At 33.5% G+C, this 22,871-nt stretch overlaps 2 protein-coding genes across 2 annotated transcripts in view; one reads left to right on the top strand and one right to left on the bottom strand.

The window, feature by feature from the left end:
• Window positions 1–733: 733 nt before the first annotated feature.
• Window positions 734–3,552, bottom strand: LOC128226026 (zinc finger protein 862-like). Its single transcript, XM_052935925.1, has 2 exons — window positions 3,439–3,552; window positions 734–2,614 (listed from the first exon to the last, which is right to left on the bottom strand). The coding sequence occupies exons 1-2, from the start codon at window positions 3,550–3,552 to the stop codon at window positions 734–736; spliced, it is 1,995 nt and encodes a 664-aa protein (XP_052791885.1).
• A 5,868-nt stretch (window positions 3,553–9,420) lies between these two features.
• Window positions 9,421–22,871, top strand: part of LOC128228213 (protogenin-like) — a 55,383-nt gene continuing 41,932 nt past the window's right edge. The window contains exon 1 of the mRNA XM_052939377.1: window positions 9,421–10,390. Coding sequence (XP_052795337.1) covers window positions 10,288–10,390 — 103 coding nt within the window. The 5' untranslated portion in view covers window positions 9,421–10,287. The remainder of the gene's footprint in view (window positions 10,391–22,871) is intronic.

The raw sequence follows: 22,871 nt of genomic DNA, 5'->3' as shown, positions 1-22,871 counted from the left end.
TCGGCCTTTATACCAATGTTTTGTCTTCATTGCTTATCAAGCTTGGCGATATTGCTCAAATCGCCTTAATGATATGAAGGACATGTGCTTTAAACTGTTTCCATGTTTTCAATATAACGCTCTTGCGTACAAAAATTAACTGTATGGTTTAACGTTTAAGGATATATGTCCTGTATTGTTGTTCAATACCTAAGGCAAAAGCGACGTTAAGTCATGGTGTCGTTTTCTATAAATATATTTCGTAAATATCAATCCCAGAACGAGGCTGCAAGTCCCACGTTGGCACATATCGTCATTTAACCGGGACAAACGCAATTCCCTGATCTTATATTGCATTGTTTACAAAAATGAACGCAGAGGTTTTTTTTATTTCAAAGATATATCGCTTTTTCTTGGGATATATTTTGAAAATGGGGAAATTCAGAGGCTAATTTGTGGACCAATAATGGTCCGTCGCGTGTACCGAATACGACCAGAAAGGGTAACAGGGGCCCCACTATTACGTTAGTGAATAATAATAGCAGGGTTCGAATTTAACTTTGAAGAGCACTCGCAAAATTTTGCGAGTGCTTTTTAAGGCAACTCGCAAAATGAAAAATCAACTCGCAATTTTGTTACTTGCTTTATTCCCTTATGAACATGTCAAACGAATTATTTTTGAAGGACCTGTTTAACAGTGGTAACCTTTAAACATAGATAAACACAACCATACCAGTCTTAAAGATATTGCCAACTAATTTCTGGCCCCGTATGGCTTTATAGTCGGTCTTTTTTGGCGTTCCCCAGTGTGCCACCACCTGTATACCGCAGGTCGAGGATCGAACTCCTTCAGTGGAACGCCTGCAATTTTGATCTTCATGAGTGTGTCCAATGTGTCGGTGTCAAGACGGCACCTCCAATCAGATTTTATCATATTCATAGTAGAGAAAGCTCTCTCACAAGAAGCATTAGATAATGGTAAAACACTTGTAAGATGAATGATCTTAAGAATGTCATTGAAGTCACCCTTATCCTGGTCCATCTGGCTGACCATCTGCCACACTAGGAGAGGATGGAGATTTGCATAGCGTGGGTTGCCTGCAACGTGGAACTTAAGATCAGTCCATTGACTCAACGCATCTATAATGTCACAACCAGCATTAGTAAGGATCACTTCATATCTTTGGAAAACTACTCGGACATCATCTTTGCCATACAACAAAAGCGCTTCTCTGTTTTCAGGAAGAGGCCAGTTTTTTTGATCAAATGCATAACATGAAGTAAATATTGGTTCTACTGTTAAATTTTCTAATCTGGTATTCATACAATCTAACAATGACTGAACGATTCTGGCCCTATCTGCAGCAAGTGACTGGTCTTGAATGATGTTGATTAATGTGTGACCACGTAGCTTTCCATCAACAATTTCATTTCTGATTTCAACAAGCTGATCCCCTTCGTTATCAATCATATTTCTCAGCACTGATGACGCACTTTGGAGTTTTGTGACAGCACTAGAAACAGTAATATCCTCCCTTTGAAACAACAAACTGACCTTGCTTACTTCATTCAGAACATCTTTCACAAATGCAATGTACAAAACCATTTTGTGTTGTTGCAATTTATTCAAATAACCCTTAACTTTTGCTCTGTCTTGGCTCCTATTTGTATTATCTTCAGCATAGTATTCCATTTGTGAAATTATAATGTGCCAATTTTTAAGAAGCTTGCTAACAGCTTTAAGTTTGTGATCGACCCATCGTGTTCCATTGGCCTTTTCAGGTTTCAGAAAATGTTCTCCTAATAAATCTGCTATATCTTTAGCTTCTTTGAATCTTTTCGCAGATCCCTTATAAAAATAATAAATACTCTCCAGCAGTTCGATAACATTATCCATATATGTTGACTTGAAACAGTCTTTTACAGCAAGTTCAAGTCTATGGGCCATACACCACACAGGCAAGATCCACTCTGCATTCCCCTCTTCTCTCATTAGTTGAATCACTCCTCTTCTGGCCCCCATCATGACACTAGCCCCATCTGAGCAGAATCCTACGGTTTTTTGTTTATAGTTTTGCAAATCATTCACAAAAAAGGCATGATCAATAGCTGCTAAAATTCCATTGGCCTTTGTATTCTCAGGCTCCTCGAGTTTAAAATATTTTAGTTTCGGATAGAAGTCTTCCAAGACTTTGATCATTATGACCTCCTTTTCAGAGTCAGACCGGTCTGTAGAGCCATCACAAAATATGCTAAAATAATCTGCTTTATCCAGTAATGACACTACTTGATCATGGAAAATACCCCCAATATTTTCAATAAATTTTTTGGCACTTTTATCATTGTGATAGGTGTCCCCCAGTGAAAGCCCATTGCTCTCCTGCAGTTGCAATAGACTAGGGAAATCAGAAAATGGCCTCTCCTCAGCTGCAACATAATAGGCAGTTTTAAAAAGTTTGTTAAGTGTATCAGAGTTTTTAATTTCTATGTTTTTAAACCCTTTTTCTAGGTCTCCAGGTTGACACCTTTTTTGCTTGTCACATGCAGCCTTAACACTCAACGCTCTCGTGTGCATTTCCGACTTGACATGGTACACCACAGACTCCCTCTTCACAGTTTTATTACCAGTGATAAACTGAAAAAAGACAACTTTTTTTATTTCCACTGCAAAATTAATCTACATCATTTGATGTAGATTTATTTTATTCTGACCATGAGAAAATGACCACTTCTCATGATAATTTTATAAACAGTCGTAATATTAAGAAGGCCTGCCCACTGGCACCGGATTTTCAAACTCAATCATATTTTTTTAAATCACGAAAAATCTTATAATTCCTCACTAAAAATTATAATACCGAATATGTGAAAAAATGTTGAAAAATATTTTTTTTTTAAATATGCACTTTGTACTGTATAGTATAATATACAGTACAAAGTGCATATTTAAAAAAAAATTCAATATTTTTTCACATATTCGGTATTATATTTTTTAGTGAGGAATTATAAGATTTTTTTTTTATTTTTAAAAAAAAAATGTTTGAGTTTGAAAGTCCGGTGCCAGTGGGCCTGCCGAATGTTTACAAAAACAACTTAGCGTTCTCATATTTAACCTCTTGATTTTATCACTGTGGGAATTTCCAATACGTCATAATACTGTGATACAGTCTAAATGGAGTAAGACTTTGGGTAATATTGGTACAATAAATAGTGAAAATAAAAACCTGTTTCGTGCCGATTGTTGGAAAATTATTGTAATATTAAAAGTGTTGTTATGTTAAATAAACTTTGCAAAACTAGGAATGTCTCTTACATTCGAAGACATTGATGAGGGTGCATATTGTTTGCAAAGCTTGCAGGTCATGCAGTTTACCATGCCTTTATCGATCGCAAGCTCCAAATCTACATTTAATTCAAGCATCCACTTTCGAACGGTTTTTTCACTAGCGGCATATTTACTAGCATAAGTGATTCCACTACTAGTACTGGTGGAAGGCTTGTTCTTTTTGGGGGTTTCTGATGACTCATCAGATGCGGCTGGTCGCTTTTTATGACGAAGCTGTCCATTGACATTGTTAACTTTGACAGTTGGGCGGAAATATTAAATGTTGATAGGGTTTACATATTGTGCGCGAAGGCGCTAATTTTAGCCAATGACTGAGCTAGGTGATTACGTCATTTGTACTTACTTTGTATTCGGCACGCGTCGGAGCATCCCAGCAAGATTCGATATTATGCTCGGCCTTTTCCGTATTCGTTCTATTTTTAAAATCATTATTCAAGCGCGACTTCATGCTGCTTTTACATATTGGTAGTATAAACATGCTATTTATAAGCTGTTTACACCAAGCTACGTAGCGGAGTTAAGTTTATGTTTATTCTACTTTCGTTTTGACATTTAGTCGTCTAGAAAAAGCCACTCGCAGAATTTCGCGAGCTTGAATAAAAGTCACTCGCAATTTGCGAGTATGCGAGCCTAAATTCGAACCCTGAATAGTTTACTACAATTCTTAAAGGTTCATTTTGGTGTTCGAATATTCGATCGAAAGAATTACCGAATATTCGAATATCACTTTTGCCATTCGTTTGCATCCCTAGAAATTACTAATGTGTTTATGCCTTGTAAACAGCAAAACATTTCAACTGAAGGGGAAATAAAGCTGCGTCCAACAACCAACAAATTCGTTACTTGTTTGAAGTTACCAAAAATAACAGTTGTGGGTATAACCACTTAAACCAAGCGGAAAAATACAAGGAAAAATGCTTCCCATTGTTTTTGAAAGATAACAATTTTGCTAATTCTCAGTGTGACAGCTTTTACATGGCTGCTTTTTTGTGTTAAAACAGCTCGACATTTAAGTTTACGCTTAAAACTAGGCGTCACTACGGGATCAAATATCATGGTATTAAATGCTGTCGATGAAACATATAAATTAACCATGGCAATTAGATTTCAGACTAAACATCTATAATATAAGTAAACAAGTTTTATCAATAGTTCTGCGATTTAATTATGTTAATACAAATACGCACTCACTTTGATTATCAACTGAACTGGTATCCATAACCTCAGGGTACAAGTGACGCATACAGTACACGTACAACAATTCATCAAATAAACAGTGAAAATAAACATCTACAATCAAAAGCCTTTGGCTCGATATTGTTTTGGTCGATATATTCGTTGACTTGAACTGGATTAAAATGACCGATTATTGTACATGTTTCAAATGTAAGTTGATTAACATGATAATCTTTTTTTCGTTTCGAGTCCAGTAATTCAAACGAAATTCGAAAATGAAGAAGTGTATCTTTCCGACATACAGCCTCGATTGATGTCGATACATTTTACCACCACACTTTGTTTTCAATTAATTATATCCTCTCTGCGTTTTCTAGAAATACGGTGTCAATAAGTACGCCGCGAAAGTCTTTCAGTAACATTTGCATTGTCATTCGCTTCTCCTCTAATTAATTTTCAACCATAATCGTGCTCGAAATCGGACATTCAATTGCTCCTTCAAGCTGTTTCCTTATTGAATATATGACCTTGTGTGATTACCTTACGATAAATCGTGTAATTGCTATTCGGCTGGAAACTTTAAATTAATTTCTTTTTAGAGCATACATTCTTGTATTATTACTCAGAGTTACCGCAATAATTCCGAAGAAAAAGAAACAAATGTGTATGTGTTTATTAATATTTATTATTGGAATACAGCTGTCGACTAAAGAGTATTCATCTTGCTGTTAGGGGCTATTTTTTGAGTGCGTCTAAGAGATAGGAGCAAATAATTAAACAATAGTCTGTAAAGTAAATAATATTCAATTAAACTATTGATACGAACAGACTATAAGAATAAACATATTTAAGAAAGCAATATTTAAAATCCCTGCTGAAATTCATTGAGTTTCGAATGGCTAAGAATGCCCAAAAATAACCATCTGTTGGATAAGACTGGCATATATGTGTGGAACAGTTCCGATTCATGTATGTCAATAAGCCGCACTAACGAAACAAAAAGACCTATGTACAGTTAACAAAAGTCGAAGCATCACTTTATTTGATTTGTTGAAAAGACGCATACGGGGTGCACATTCATTGTACTGTTTTTCAAAAGTACTACATCGAGATATTGAAAAAAAATATTGAAAACGATATTGAAAAAAACAGTAAAATTTGAAAGTTAATAGAAAAACAGCGATCGACTGCAGTACCACCCTCTCCCTGTGAAATAAAATCATGATCATACAAAAATCGAAAATCACAAGCAAGGCCACTGAAGATGAAACATAACAGAACGTTGTTCGCATAATGTTAGCATTGTGCATTAAAGGTTATTGAGCGTATTCAAGAAGGAACCTTTTTTGTTTTATTTCATAGGATAAATACTAAGTTGTTAAAAGAGAGAGAAATATTACGTGAAAAATTGTGCGTTTAAGGCGGCAATGCTTTATAATTCGGTCAGCATTTCTGTGGATAACACATAGATCCCTAAAATGGTGTCAGAACGGACGTAGTGGATATGTCCGATTCCCCTGCGGTCTTTTCAAACTTAGAACGTTCGCCTTAAATTCTTCAATTTAAGTTCATCATGTTTTCATTTTCTGTTATTTATTCATTTTTGTTCGTATCTGTTTTCGTCAAATGTTATTGCCTTATATTTATCATTGATCAAGTTTAAGAATACGTTTAGTCAAATAAACCCGAACGTAATTAAATGTTTTTCGTTACTGTATTGTTTTAATACCGTCAAACAATATTGATATGTAATTGGGGTGTGGTACCTTAAAAAGTAATGAAATAATTCAAATTTGATTATGGTTTGTAACGTTCACTGTCAAATAAAAAAGGCATGGTAATTAAGCTTTGTCCAGAAATTCCACCTAGTTAGATGGCTCTCTGGAGGAAGAATGCCATATCCAGATGTGACAGCTACTCACTGAAGAACTTGAAATTATTTTATAGTGGGAAATAAACGTCGCTTATGACAGATATGCGTCATACATTTTGTATTTCGTAACTCACAACGATTGCACCAACGCGTCAGAATGAAGTGCAAACCGCTGCAAACCGCTGCAAACCGATGTGATTCGATGTATAAATCATAATAAAGGCATTACGACGTGTCCACAAGAGAAGGTGATAAGAAATGACTAATGGTTTTATTGCACAAATAATAGAATTTATTGTTGTATTGCACAATTATAACATACCACGTCCAATGCATGAAATTGATACGGTGATGACTGTTCTGTGTTCCACGGCACTTTATGGTTCTCGTTTGTCACACGCATGTCTGGTCACAGAACGGGTGGACTTGATTAACGGCAAAAATTGAGTTATGAACATTTAATGTGAATATTGCATTTTAGTCGAGTTTCTTAAATTCAATGCATAGTTGCATCACATGCTGTGACGATAGAGATTCGAGCCATTGTACTTTATAATAAAATGGAGCAGGTGCGCTCAATGGCGATGGAAATAAAATACGACTTTTAGTGCATTTTAAATTATATCGATTATGTATGTTTTTCTAACAACCAGGATACGAACGGAAAGTGCGTTAATTAAACCCTTCAATCTATTATTTTTTGACGCTGAGAAATGCGTCGTGAGGTCCTGAAAGGAAAGAAAATGTTTCTTGATATTGACAAACTGAAGAAGTACAATTCATGAACCGACAGTCAAAAACCTTCGTGTTTCAGACACTATTGACAGCATCAAAAAGGTTTCAATTTAAAGCTGAAAATACTGTGCATTTCCTGCACAGTGTTTTTGGTAATCTAATTAAAGAATGTATTTTAAAATACACCTATTTTCTTGAGCACCTGCTCCATTAGATTCATGGAAGGAACGTGTCGACTCTCCATTGGCGTATTGGTAAAACAAATCATATGAATGTTTTGTCAAAAATCCAATTTAGTTTTATGTAATTTTACTCAAATAAGAGGCTGAGAATAGCAGTTCACTTCAGTTGATATTGTATATGTTTATTTTGCACTAGACATATTCAAAATGTAATTATAAAATTGGTAAATTAATTAACAAACCTGAAGCTGTGAAATCCCAGCATTATTTCTGAAATAAGCTTAGACTATAAAGTTCTCATTTCATTTAAAACACAATTGCAAGATAACTCCGATTCATCACGGTCAACTATACCGGTATATCACAGTCAGCTATAATGATTTATCACGGCCAGCTATTCAAAAGTATCGCGATCTTATAAAGTGGTACATCACAGACATCTACACAGATAGAAAACGGCCAGGTATTGTGAAACATCACCGACAACCAAACAGATAAATAACGGTCCTCTATACATATATAGCACGGACAGCTAAAGTAAAATACCACGGTCAGCTATACTGCTAAATCGCGATCAACTATTGTGATACCTCACAGACAATAACGTAGATAAATTAAGGCCAACTATACTAATATAACAAGGCCAGCTGTACGCATGTATCACGGTAGCTTATACTGATAAATCCTGGTCAGCTATTATATATATATAACGATCACTTTTTATAATGCTTGTATATCACGGTCAGGTATTCTGGTATAACACTGTCAGCGCTGCAGCGATAAATCACGGTCAGTTATACTGATATATTACAGATTGTGATCAGCTGTGCAGATAAAACACATATCACGGTCAGTTATATTCTTATATCACGTTCAAGGTAACAAACATATCGCGTATCCCGATCGGCTTTACCGGTTTATCACGTATCACGGTCAGCTGTACTGATATACCACGTATCATGGCCAACTACACTTGCATATCACGTATCACGGAAACCTTTATTGATATATCACGTATTACGGTGAGCTTTAATTATAATTAATATATCACGATCAGTTAAAATGATAGACTCTTCTTAGAAACATGGGTTGATCATAATAATACCTCATGTTATGAGTTCTGTTGATGTTCGTAGTTTCATCAAGTAAGAACGAGTATATGCTATTGGGTAATAATACAGATCATTCATTTAACCACAAAGGTTAAAACAAGCAATTGAACGGAATTACTTTTGTTTCTTGTACCCTCATAAACAAAAATCACTTAACAGAGTAGCAAAATGTTCCTTTGTTAAACTACAAAACCCAATTGGTATTCGTTTTAAGATAGCAAATATCAATCATGTGAAAGACAATACAACCTTTCCCAGTGTGTGTATGTTGTTTTTGTTTTCTTCTACAACGCCACAGAACTACACATCGGCGTCGGACTAAGTAGGGGTATCAAATGCAAACACATGATGTAAGTATTGGTTATAGTTCACATTTTAAATTAATGAAATATATGCCAATCGAGCGAAGCGATCGCACTGATATATTCCATAGAGTTCATAATATGAACCATAAATAATATTTATATAATTTTAAACAAAACAAAAACACAACCAGATGTTATAATTTTACTTCATCAAATATGAGTTGTTGGTCATGAAATAATGTCCTTTTTGATACAATATCTCCATCTGTAATGCAAAATAAAACAAAGTTACATATAAAATTCACAAGAAACTTTATGTACCAGGTAACAATATCATATTGGTAATATGTCAGCCAACACATCAAATTTCAATCCCCTTCCAACAAACGTCATATTTTCGACGCTCTAAGCTAAATATGATCCTGTGACCGGAATAGCTTTCAGTGTCAAAAAGGGGGATCAATTCAAACATTCAAAGGTAGTGGATTCATCATTGATTTCTGTTTCCTAATTCTCACTTCCTTTGCAATTGGCGCAATCAGGACAATCCAGAAACCGTTAATTACTATAGAGAGCTTTCTTTACAGAGCCGGCCCTCTATTGTTAGGCGGTGATGAGTTAAAATATTTTCCGACAGACTTTCACGGTGTTCAATAGAAACTTTTACCGCAAGGTTTCCTCGCATTGTGGTGGTGAAAAGAGCAGGCGGCATTTGGCTGTTGATATCGATGGGGCTAGGCGAATATTCGTAGAGCTTTTCATCTGCGAATGATACAGACATTGTATCATATCGGACAGAGAGCAGAAAAAACACATTTCCTCAGACAAAATCGGCTATATATAATCGGGAGTGCTGCTAAGAGGAGGATATAAAATATTTTATGCAAGATAGGCAATTGTGCGAGACATGTTTTGGATATTATCGCGAAAATGCAATGGAAAATGTTTCGTTACCTGGAATTTTATCATTTCTAATTGTGTCTAAAGCGTGACATTTGTTAGGATTTTCAAAACAGAATTAATGTGTGATAATAAACAAGCCGATCGCAGTCGGAATTTTAATACCATGCCATTTTCATGTGGAAAATCCTTTGGTAAAAACTGATAAATGTCAACTATACATAATCAAACGACATTTTTCTGTTTTTCTAAGTTAACGCATTTCAAATATTAGGTTTTTGCTTGTAAGATCTGAAAACAAATCAATTATTTAATTTCGTTTCTGTAGATTAAGAAGCCTTAAAATTCATCTTGACTTATGAAGAGATTCACTACAGCATTTTGGATGGTGTGGTTTCCAACTTTATTCATTTAATACATAACTGTCGACGAGAACGAGTGTCGGATATGTGGTAATTGAATTTACAAACAAATAATTGAGTCGTCGTAGTTTGTCGATGGAAACTGCTTTCTATCATGAAATACGAGTCAACTTGCGAAACAAAAGTCCGTTGAGATCAAGATGCAGTTGTTTTGGTATATGATGGCTTAGAAAAAAAAACTGTAATATTGTTAGCGTAATATTACCGTTGGATACCCGCTTTTCGATGTTGGTAACGTTACAAACATGTGAAAAACAATGTACATTAGATGGATAAAACGTCGAGACAATTTTGACGTTGGGAATTATCTCCTTGTTGCTGTTTGGATATCTGTGATCATGGATATATGCGCACAATCAGGTAATTTTAGTATTTTTACCATTTTTGAACAAAACCAACGACACGCATTTTACCTTTTACCGATAAATGTTCTTGAATTAAAACCGTGGTATTACATTCTAGTGAATATTTATTAATGGCAGAATTAAACTGAGAAGTGCTTGTTTATATTTTTGTCAACTCTCTAGACATGTTATATCTAAGTAGTCTATCTTCATATGCGGACTCAAATAAAATATAATGCACTTTAGCGCATCATACACTTGAAGTAGGAAATACATAACGTTTAAGTATGAATATTCAATTTCGTATAATTGTGTAAGGTATTAGCATTAACGTTACAAAAACAGTATATGTAATAAAACAATCTTTGTCATTTGCCATTTCTCCGTGTTTTTGTTTTTGGTTTAAATTGTGTACTAATTATGAGTAGTTTTGAGCCCTTTACAGGTAATTATGTTTAAGCTAATATTAATAATTAAATTCATATTTTTGCAAATACTTTGGCCAAATTAAATATGACACTTTGAGCAATCGGGTAAGTGAATTAAAAAAAAAACTTGAATACTACCTTAAAAATAATCATATCCTTTAACAAGAGCAACACCTTATTTATAGCAGTCCTATTTTCAGACACATGGAACTAAGATGTCATATTTCTTGCTTAATTCATATTTAGATTTAGCACTATGTGAAAGCAATAACGTATTGGTCGCAATATATCCGTATACTCTGCCATCCAAGATTAATCTCTAAGAAATGCCATCATAGGTATGTCAATGGGACAATATTTTATTCATAGATCGCAGCCTTTAATATTGCAGGAGGATTTCTTGATCCGTAAGAAGCGGTCAATCATCTTACCTTTTTATCATCAAATTGATCAGGATTAGATTTTTTGTTCCTTCAAGCTGTCACCATGTGCCTATTTAAACAGTTATAGTGCAAATACAGGTATAGAAAAGTTTGAAGTCCTTTTATCAAGATCAAAGGTGTGCTGTTTAATATAGTTTTATAGAATATAAACCATGATAAGCGTTCAGTTTTCCGTCAGAAGAAATTGGTTTCGAGGAAATTATCAGAATAGCTTAAAAGCAATGAGGTCGAGTATGTATAACCTATTCTACGATCTTTACATGATGTATTGTTATAAGTGTCAATATCAGTAGGTTATTTTAGAATACACTTAAGAAGAACATACGTTTATTATGTTATTTTAAACACACATTGAAAAAACGGACTAAGTCTGGTTTTAATCAGTTAACAAAACGGCAAATTCTAAAATCCCTTTACTTTGATGTTTTGTTTTACACAAACTTAACAGAAGAGCAAAATGTATACATGATGACGTCACGATGGTATTTTTTCACGCGTTTTTTATAAGTAACGTCAATCACCTTAGTTTTTAAGTTTAAACATAGACTACAGACACAGAAAACTTGTTAGATCGATATCTATCTCACTCGTGATCACAGAGTGATATTTTATGTGCAGCGCCATTCGTTTCAAGATTGATTTTACACCGATTTCAACAAATATCTGTTATATCTGTTAATTGTATACAGTGGGGCTATAAAGCAATACTCCAGTCTTTTCATTTTAAATTTTCTAACGAAAATCTATTTGGCTATCCTGAAAAAACGAGCCCATGAAAAAATAACGAATACTTAATGAGTGACATTATATGTAGAATAATAGACGCCAGAGCCTTTTTAGTTCATTCTTGTCCACTCTCAATTGTAACATCGATATTCACTGCAACTTGAGTTGAATTAAAACTATCATTTAAGTGTGTTTAACATGGGAATCATAGTTGAAGCAAGTTATTTGGCTTTAAGTAACTATGATACTTAAATATTTGTTGCATAAGACATATCGAAAAATTTGGACTACAGTTGCAAAAAAAGACATGCTAATAATGTTATGATTTCAAATATAATATTGAAAATTTAACACATTGTTCATCGCATTCCTATTCTCAGTAACAAGAAACTACGACGTCATATTTCTTACCTATGTCATATACGCTAGTGTTTGCTCTATGGAAGAGCACAATTAATTGCTCGCAATATAATCGTAGCCACTGCAACTCCAGATTAAACGTAGGAATGTCAGTGGGACAATATCCTATACATCGATTTGATATTGCTCGAGAAGTTCTTGATCCGTTAGGAACAGTCAATCATTTTTGTTGTAATTACTTTGTGGTCATCATATTGCTTAAGATCAGACAGTTTTTTGTTTCTTCAAGCTGTTACCGTTTGTCTGTTCAGACAATTTTAATGCAAATACCGATAAAGAAAAGTTTGATAACACATTCTTCTCATTCATGTCAAAAGTGTGTTGTTATAACATAGTTTTATGATAAAGAATCCAAAAAATGATTATAACATTAAATCGGTCGGTTTAAGCAATAAAAAAAAATGTTTTCGAAGAATGGTTTTGCTGACTCTATATACTTAGTGAATATGCATTTGTAGAGATAAGGACAGGGCAGATTATTGGCACTTCCTATTATGCAAAGCTATATTCTAAGAAACGGAGAAAGCAACGATGCATCAATGAAAAGAAATCTCAACAGAAAGATTGGTTAACTTTCCCCTTTGAAAGTCCTAAAGATTTCCCATTAGGCAAGCCTTGACAAAACAGTTTAACAAACTGATGGTAAATGCTGACATCTGTGTATGGTGAATCACATTGTGAGGAGAATGACATATATGCGTGAAAGTTGGTCACCTGTATATTTGCACGTGTCCCTGCACAATGGACTCAATAGATATGATTGTTTTATATGCGATGTTTCAAAGCGTACATGTACGTACCCTTTCCGCTGCACACAAGCGTTAATACATTTATTGATTAGGCTTTATCCATATATCTCTATGTCGAGAAAGGCTATTTCAAAACGATTGATATTGTCTGCGATGTTTCAAAACGGGACGATTACGTAACCCATACTCTAACACATACGTTAACGTATTCATGGAAGAGGCTTTATCCGTAGATCACTATGCCTAGAGGGGGGATAAATAATTTCCCCACTTGAACCCGCTATTACACAATTGTTTCAGAGTAACCCAATGAGATGGGAATTGATAATTAATAAAATGCCTCGTAAAATGGTTTTATGAACAAAGTTCCATCACCCTCAAGGGTTGCTTGTTTTCCCATTGTGTATGGTGGTTTTGCCTATTCGTCTCAACATTATTACTATCATATACGGAGATCAGTCTGTGTGTTTTTCTGTGGAAACCCCATTGTTTCGCTGATAATTGAATTAATACCCCGGGTTACACTTAACTCAAGACTCAGATACAATAGAAGAAATGGGATATTAATTGTTGGTGATTTATCTCGTGAAACAATAAACCTTCTGTAGATCATTATTCATAACAGAGAATCTATTTTCATGACAATGCAGTTAATACATATACTAAATGTGTCATATGCATTGATATTAAGTGTTCATTCCTGTTTTATTGGAATGCGATGAGCCTTCATTATCTATTTATTTAATATGTCAAATATTTACAGATATGAATTTGTTGTAATGTTCCTTAGTTCTAGAGAAATATACGAATATAGAAATAGCATTAGAATACAATATAACTGATATTTATTTACAAATATCTAAGTTTAATAATGTGAAATTTTGTTTGCTTTAAAATTGAACATATGTCAAAAGCACAAATAGTTGTTTGTGTCTAAATGATTTTGATTATCAAATCAAAAGGAATCGTTTGCTTCGTTATAACAACATTTCTTTTCAAATAAGATCGCCTTTGAAAAATAGTCAAATACTGTGATATACGCTTTGAACAGAGATAATATATTCTTGACTTTTACATCCCTTTGAGTTTATCGTGCCATTCAATTCGTTTCCTGGACAGAAAAATAAACATTTCTCTTTCAAATCATCGCCTAAAAGCCACATTACTTTGTTAAACTTTAAAATACGCTTATTTTGCATATTTAATATATTAGATACCCTTACGCACTTTTGCAGAGATTACATGTTTTGGTGTCTAGTGTACGGAATCCTATGGTAATCAAACGTGACTGTCTACCTATTTCACATATAAGCGGTGTTTAAACTTTGCAGGAAGCTTCTAAAAACGAAATGGTAGTCTGATTGATCCCTTCTGTGTTTTCTAATTAGGATAATGACTCGCGTGATGTAAGGGATATGTAACTTAAGTCTGAGATATGCCACTTAAGTCTGCTAAGATTACCAAGACTATGTTGGATTCTTAAGGATTAGTCAGGAGAAAGGGATTTCCAAAAAGCAATCATAACAGCTTAAAGGCAATGAGGTCGAGTATTTACACCCTAATCTAGAAAATGCAATTACACTCTTCATAACTTTACATTTTAATCAATGTCAACGCCATCACATTTATTTTAGAATTCACTTAAAAACAGTAATATAGTGTAAGTTATTTTTAAAAAACCAAAATATAAAACGGAAGATTGGTATTATTAAAATTACATCTTTAAATGTTTCAATTGCAGAATAAAAATGAAAATTGTCAAAAACTGATATAAAAGTTATATTGTTGTGTACATAGCATTGACTCGTTCTAGCTTCACCCGTCTGTTTGATAGTAAGAAGTCTTTAGGAGGCCAAATGTACCTGGTGTTTTCTTTATTATTGACTTCGTTAATGTATCCGCATATGTTAACCCATCTAACGCATCATTAGTGTTGTATTCAAATTCTGTCTTGAAAGTTATTTAACCTGCCCGGCGTTCAGTAAATGAGTTTGCGATGAACATTTGCGATTTCCTTATCCACTTGCAGTGTATGCGCTGTGTTGAACCGTAATGTTCATACATACGAAAATGTACGTATTTGTCACAAGTAGGTGTTGTGAAATTTGTCCTTACCCTTTAAATTTCACCACCTCTTGGTATCAACATTCTTTTTACATTAGCACTCGTTTATTAGTTTAACTTTCATCCATCTTTTTGAGTGAATATCAGTTCACATGTGTATTCTTAATTCAAAGGTACACCTTTATCTAATTTAGAGGTACATACCTATATTTAGGAGTGAAGTTCTAAAACAGAGGTGCACCTCAATATTTCCCCTTCAAAAAGAGGTGAACCTCTATATTTAGAGATCCGTCTACATCTTTAAGGTGTACATTGAACGTGTTATTCTAACCTCAAATAAAGATATATACCTGAATGTAAGGAACGGCGCCTCTAAATATAGGTATGTACATCTTCGTTGGGGGATAGGATTAGGGGTACGCTTCTCTATATAAATACCCTCTCAAGAATATCATAAAAGACTTTGATTCCTTATTAGGATATTGAAGAGATATGCCGTTTAAGTCTGTCAGAATAAAGGAGTTTCGAGAAAGCAACCATATTTAAAATCAATCACATCGAGTATTCAAACCCTAATCTAGAAATGCCAATAAAAACGATATATTTTTAAAACATGTCAACGCCATTAGGTTGTGATAGTTTGTGCTTAAAAACTAGACTTCTTTGTATTTCAATTTGATGTTTCGTTACCGGGAATTTTATCTTTTCTAATTATGTCTTAAGCGTCACATTAGTTTGGATTTTCAAAACAGAATTTATGTGAAATAAATCGCAGTCGCAAATTTAATAACATGCCATTTTCAAAGTAACCTTTTGGAAAAACGACAGTTATCGAATTTTCTAAGTTGACGTATTTCAAATGTTAGATTTTTGCTTGTTAGTAGATTATGAAGCCTTTATTAATAAATTCATCTTGTTTAAATAAGACGTTTCCTGCTACAGCATTTCGGATGGTCTGGTTGAAACCTTATTCATTAAACATGTAGCTGTCGACGAGAAAGAATGTCGGATATGTGGTAATTGAATTTACAAACGATGAAAACTGGGTTCTTTCACCATAAAATACGTGTATACTTACGAAACAAAAGTTCGTTCTCTAATATAGATCATTTTAGATTTAGAGAATGACTAACGTAATATTTTCTTTCGATTTTGCTTTTCGATGTTGGTAAAATTCCAAACATGTGAAAACAATGTACATTAGATGGATAAATCTTCGAGACAATTTTGACGTCGAAAAATATCTCCATGTTGCTGTTTGGATATCTGCGAGTATGGATATACGTACAAATTAGGTAATTTTAGTGTGTTTTTTTTCCCTTTTGAACAAAACAAACAACACGCATATAAACTTATACCGATTATGTTTTTTTAAAAGGAAACCCTAGTATTACATTCTGGTGAATGTCTATCAATGGCATAAAACAATTTAAAGAGTGTTTGCTCATATTTTTGAAAACTCTCCAGACATGTTATATCTAAGTTGTATATCTTTATATGCGGACTCAAATAAAATCGAATGCACTTAAGCGCATCATAAACTTGAAGTACGAAACACATAACGTTTGACTATGAGCATTCAATCTCGGAGAATTGTGTTAGGTATTAGCATTAACGTTCCCAAAACATTATATGTAATAAAATAATGTTTTAACGTCTATCATTTGCTCAATACCCATCCCCAGGTTTCTAGAAAAATCCCTTATGTAAGAAAAAATGTAAACCCGATGTTTTTGATCTTAAGTGTGTGTTTTTCTTCTGATGAATAGTTTTGAGCCCTTAAATGGTGATGATGTTTTAGATAATAATAATATCATTGTAGGGTTTAATCCTCAAATTTGAGCAAAAACTATACTACAGTTAACTACTATACTTCGATAAATCAGGGTCAATGTATTATAAAACGAGCAGAAATGTGTCTTGTAGTATCTTTTAAAACACTCAGTTTTTGGTATGATTTTAAAAATATTTAACACATTCATACTTCTAACTTTTAAAATACTCATATCATTTCAAAAGTGTAACACCATGTTTACCGCATTCCCAATTACAGAAGAACTTTGATAAAGTAAAAACATATTGCGTGAAATAACTGTATCATGTGCAATCCGAGATTAAAAAATGTCATCATAGGTATGTCATTGGGACAATATCTTATTACATACATCGCAACCTTTTATATTGTGCGATGATTTCTTGATTGGTAAGAAACGGTCAATCATTTTTTATTTTGATAATCATATTGCTCAAGATCAGACAGTTTGTTGTTCCTTCAGGCTGCCACCTCGTGCTTGTTTAGACGGTTAAAGTGCACTTACAGTTATAGAAATGTTTATACCGCACTTCTATCATCCTAATCAAAGGTGTGCTGTCTTAGACATAAGACAAATATTATTGGCACCCCCTATTAAGCAATTGTTATTCTAAAGAACGGAGAAAGGAAAAATGGATCAATAAAAGGAAAACTTTGGATGATCTAAAGATTTCCCATAAGGCAAGACTAGACAAAACACTAACAATCTGATGTAAAATGCTGATACAGGTGTAAAGGGAACATCATACTGATCAGATTGACATCAATGCGTGAATAATTGGTCACCCTTTTGTTTCAACGTTTCCTTGCGCGAGAGACTCATGGAAACGATTGTAATTGTGTCTTATGATAATCCAACGGGAATGTCGTCCTATTCCACATATTAATGGTGTTTAAACTTTGAAAGAAGCTTTTTTAAATCGAATTCGGTATCTTATATACCCCATCTATGTTTCGTAATTAGGGGAATGACTTGCATTATGTAAGAGATATGCCTCTAAGTCTGCTAGAATTAACAAACCTTATTTGGATCCAAAAGGATTAGTCAGAACAAATGGGTTTCGAGAAAGCAATCAAAACAGCTAAAAGCAATGAGGTCGAGTATTTATACCCTATTCTAAAAAATGACAAAACGATCTTTAAAACAATAAATTTTTAATTAATGTCATGTCAAGTAGCTTATGTTAGAATACACTTAAACAAACAGATATTTTTTTTTAATATATTTTAAAAACTCTGACAAAACGAAGTATGCCTGGTTTTAATCAGTTTATATTATGGGGGATTCTGCAATTACCCTATATTTGATGTTTTGTAATTCTCAAACATATCAGAAGAGCAGGTTTTGTACTTCTCAAACATATCAGAAGACCTGGTTAAGACGAAATTTATACATGATGACATCACGATGGTATTTTTTCACGCGATTTTCAAATTAACGTCAATCACTTTAGTTTTTTAGTTTAAACATAGACTACAGACACAGAAAACTTGTTAAATCGATATCTATCTCACTCATGATTACAGAAGTTGTATTTTGGCTCGGTGTAGCGCGACTTGTTTAAAGTTTGATCTTACACCGATTGCAGCAAATATCTGTTATATCTGGTAACTGAACACAATGTGGCTATAAGGCAATATCAAAGCGTTTTCGTGTATTTTTTTTTTAACGAAAACCTATTTAGCTATCCTGAAAAAAACGAACACAAGAAAAAATAACGAATACTATAAGTGACATCCTATGTAGAGTATAGACACCAGAGCCTCCTAAGTCTGTTCTGGACCATTCTCAATTTTTTGAAAGATATTTACTGCAAAGTGATTTGAAATAAAAACGATATTTATTTATAAGTGTGTTGATCATGGGAATCACACATATTGCAGCATTTTTTTTATATAATTTGCCAAGCATTTAGTATAAAGTATGAATTATGTTGTTTTACACGTGTGTTTTGTAGTCAAAATACTAGTTAAAGGATATTGAAAATATTCGGAATGATTGTTGATCATATAAAATGTGTTAGTTTTTTTTCAATATGAGAGCCCAAAACCTATCCGTTCGCGAACGAAAAACATAACAATCTTTTATAATGTAAATAATAGTAAAAATAACAACGACAAGGAATGTATGGTTTACACAAAAAAGTTTAAGCAAGTCGTTTGGCTTAAGTTACTATGATACTTAAAACTGTGTTGCATCAGATATTACGAGAAATTTGGGCTTCAATATCGTATTAGTGAACAAACAATTTGCCTTGTAGTAACTCATAATATTGAGTGTTGGCATAATATCCGATTTTTTTTAACTCAAGCATACTTTAATATTACTTTAAAAAAAGTTCACCTATCTTTTCATAAAAGTATCACATTGTTTACCGCATTCCTATTTTCAGAAAAGAAAGCATCTATAACGTTATATATCTTTCTTAGGTCATATATATGGATTGCACAATACAAGATCAAATACACATTGTAAGCAATATAAACGTATTCTCTGCAATACCAGATTAATGTCTTGAGAAATGTCATCATAGATATGTCACTGGTACAAATATCCTATTCATCGAAAGCAGCCTTTAATATAAATAATATTAGAATTCTTGATCCGTCAGACACAGCCATTTTTGTTTTAATTACTTTTTGATCATCATATTGCCTAAGATCAGACAGTTCGCTGTTCCTTCAAGCTGTAACCGTGAGCCTGTTCAGACAGTTAAACTGCAGATACCGGGATGGAAAAATTTGATAACGCATTTCTATCACCCAGATCAAAGGTGTGTTGTTTCAATATAGTTTTATCTTAAAGTATCCTTAAAAGATAATCACATTAAGTGTTGAGTGTTCCGCTGTCGGTTTAAGCAATAACGAAGGGGATACAAAAATGGCTTTGCTGATTCTATGGACATTGGGAATATGCATTTGTAGAGATTAGGCCAAGTCTGATTGGCACCTTATATTATGCAAATGCTATTCAAAGGAACGGATAAAGCAAAAATGCATCAATAAAGGGAACACTTTCCAGACAGATCAGTTAACTTTCCCTTTTAGGAGTGTGAAAGATTTCCCATTGGGCAATACTTGACAAAACAGTTTAACAATTTGATGTTAAACGCTGACATATGTGTATGGTGAATAACATAATGAGGAGAATGACCTCAATGCGTTAACAAATGGTCGCCCTTTTTGTTTGCACGTTTCAGTGCGCAACGGACTCATTAGGAACTATTGTTATTGTGTACGATGTTTCAAAGGCGTACATGCACGTACCCCTTCTGCTAATAGCCTGCGTTAATACATTTATTGATGAGGCTGTATCCGGATATCTCCTTGCCTAGAAGGCTGTCAATAATTCCCACAGATTAACCGGCTATTACAATATTGTTTCAGGGGAACCAAACGAGATGGCAATTGATAATTAATAAAATTCCCCGTAAAATGGTTTTATGAACACAGCTCCATCATCCTTAAGGGCTTACATGTATTCCCATTGTGTAAATAAAGTATGCCTTTTCGTCTCAGCATAAATACTATCATATACGGAGATCAGTCTGTGTGTCTTTTTTCCTGTGGAAAATCCATTGTGTCGCTGTTAATTGAATTAATACCCCGGGTTGCACTTAACTCAAGACTCAGATTCATTTGATTGAATGAGTTATTAATTGTAGGTAATTTATCTTGTGAAACAATAAAACCACAGTATATCATAATTCATAACAGAGTTTCTATTTTCATAACCATGCAGTTATATACATATATTTATCATATACATACATTATTGTCATATGCATGATTATTCAGTCTTTACTTCTGTTTAATTGTAATGGGATGAGTCCTCATTATCTTTTTATCTTATTTTAAACTTACTGTAGTAGACTTACAATATTTCACACAAAATCAAATTTGTACTGTTGCTAAGTTCTACAAAAGTTATACAAATACACAGATATTACAATCTTACAAAATAACGGACCATACTAGAAATATACTGCATTGCATACTAACGATTTCAGAAAAATGAATAAAACATTAAACTGCAATATAAAATCTTTGATCTAATTTTTGTCAGCTGTTCCATGGATTTGGCTCGTTCGAAGACAAAAAATAAAATAAGTTTTCAAAACGTTCAATCTGTGATAGTGCAACTTTAAAGCTTTTATATATTATTATATTATACCTAAATGTGTCCCTTCTTTGTATATTTAAAGTCGATCTGTCCGTTTCTCACTGTATTTTGATACAAATCCAGTTTTATGACGTCAGCGGTCCATATCATATTTTTGGCCGGTCCGGACCTCGCCAAAATGTAATATGGATCACTGACGTCATACAACTGGTAAGTGCGGATTGCTTTTTTCACAACAGCAAAAAGCGTCGTAAGTAAACTTTATACGCCATGTTCAATAAAACACATCGAATGTGCTTTAAAATTATTGAATTTTAATATAAAGTGTTCGGTATAATATAAGAAATATTTACACACCACTTCGGGCCATATGACATTATATGGACCGCCCAGTCAGCCCCCGAAGGAGAATGGACCTCGGCTAACGGCTCGGTCCATATACACCATCGTTGGCTGACTTGCCGGCCCTTATAATGTCATATGACCTTCAGTGGTATGTAATTTTTCTTAAATATGTGTATTGAAGATTTGATTTTATACTAATTGCAAATATAAAAGTTCATAATTTAAATTTTCGTATGCATTAAAACTTTATTTTTTTAAAAGCACAAATATGTGTTTGTGTCAAAGTGTTCCAGACTTTCCAATTAACAGGGCATTGTAACGTTGTGATTACATCTTTCCTTAAAAATAAGAACGCTATAAAATGATGTGCAGTTATTAACGCTCTAATCGGAAATTACATTTGAGTTCTTGACTACTGTATCCTTGTAGTTGCTTTCATGTAATTACATATATTTCCCGAGTATAAGATTAAATATATCTCTTGAATACAATCTCCAAATCGCCATACTTTTTTGTTTTTTGTTGTCAACCAATTTGACACCTCAGACCATTCCTACTTACGTAGCATACTTGTGTTAAAATGCAAAAGTTTGTGTTAACTACACAATGCTTAAAGCACTTTCATAAAATATGTTAAACTCTTTAAAAAAACTTTACACATATATCAGAGGGCACACGCATTATGATTCCTAAATATGGAGCTTAAAGATACGAAAATCTTGCATTTATGTTCTATCAGATACACTTATGCAGAATTACATCTTTTTAGTTTCTAATGTACTGAATTCCATGGTAATCAAAAGTGACTGTCTACCTATTCCACATATAAACGGTGTTTAAACTTTGCTAGATGCTTCTAAAATCGAATTCTTTGTCTGTTTTATCCCTACAGCTTTTCGTAATTTGGATAATGAGTTGCGTGATGTAAGCGATATGCCATTTAAGTCTTAGATATGCCACTGAAGTCTGCTAAGATTAACAAGCCTATTTTGGATCCAATTGGATTAGTCAGAAGGAAACGGTTGCTAGAAAGCATTCAAAACTTCTTAAAAGCAATGATATCGAGTATTTATACCCTATTTTAGGAAATGGCAATTCAATCCTTAAAACGGTATTTTTTAATTAATGTCAACGCCATTAGGTTATTTTAGAATACACTTAAACATCAGATAATTTTAGTATGTTATTTTAAAATACACATCGATAAAACGGATCTGTCTGGTTTTTATCAGTTTCCAATACGATGGATTCAAAAGATTCCCTATACTTTGATGTTTTGTTTTTTCTCTTACACGGAAGACATATTTATACATGATGACGTCACTATGGTATTTTTTCACGCCATTTTCCAAGTAACGCCAATAAATTTATTGAATACGTTTAAAC

The sequence above is a fragment of the Mya arenaria genome, chromosome 3, assembly GCF_026914265.1.
Source record: "Mya arenaria isolate MELC-2E11 chromosome 3, ASM2691426v1".
Taxonomy (NCBI): domain Eukaryota; kingdom Metazoa; phylum Mollusca; class Bivalvia; order Myida; family Myidae; genus Mya; species Mya arenaria.
This window is presented reverse-complemented; position numbering and strand designations above follow the sequence as displayed.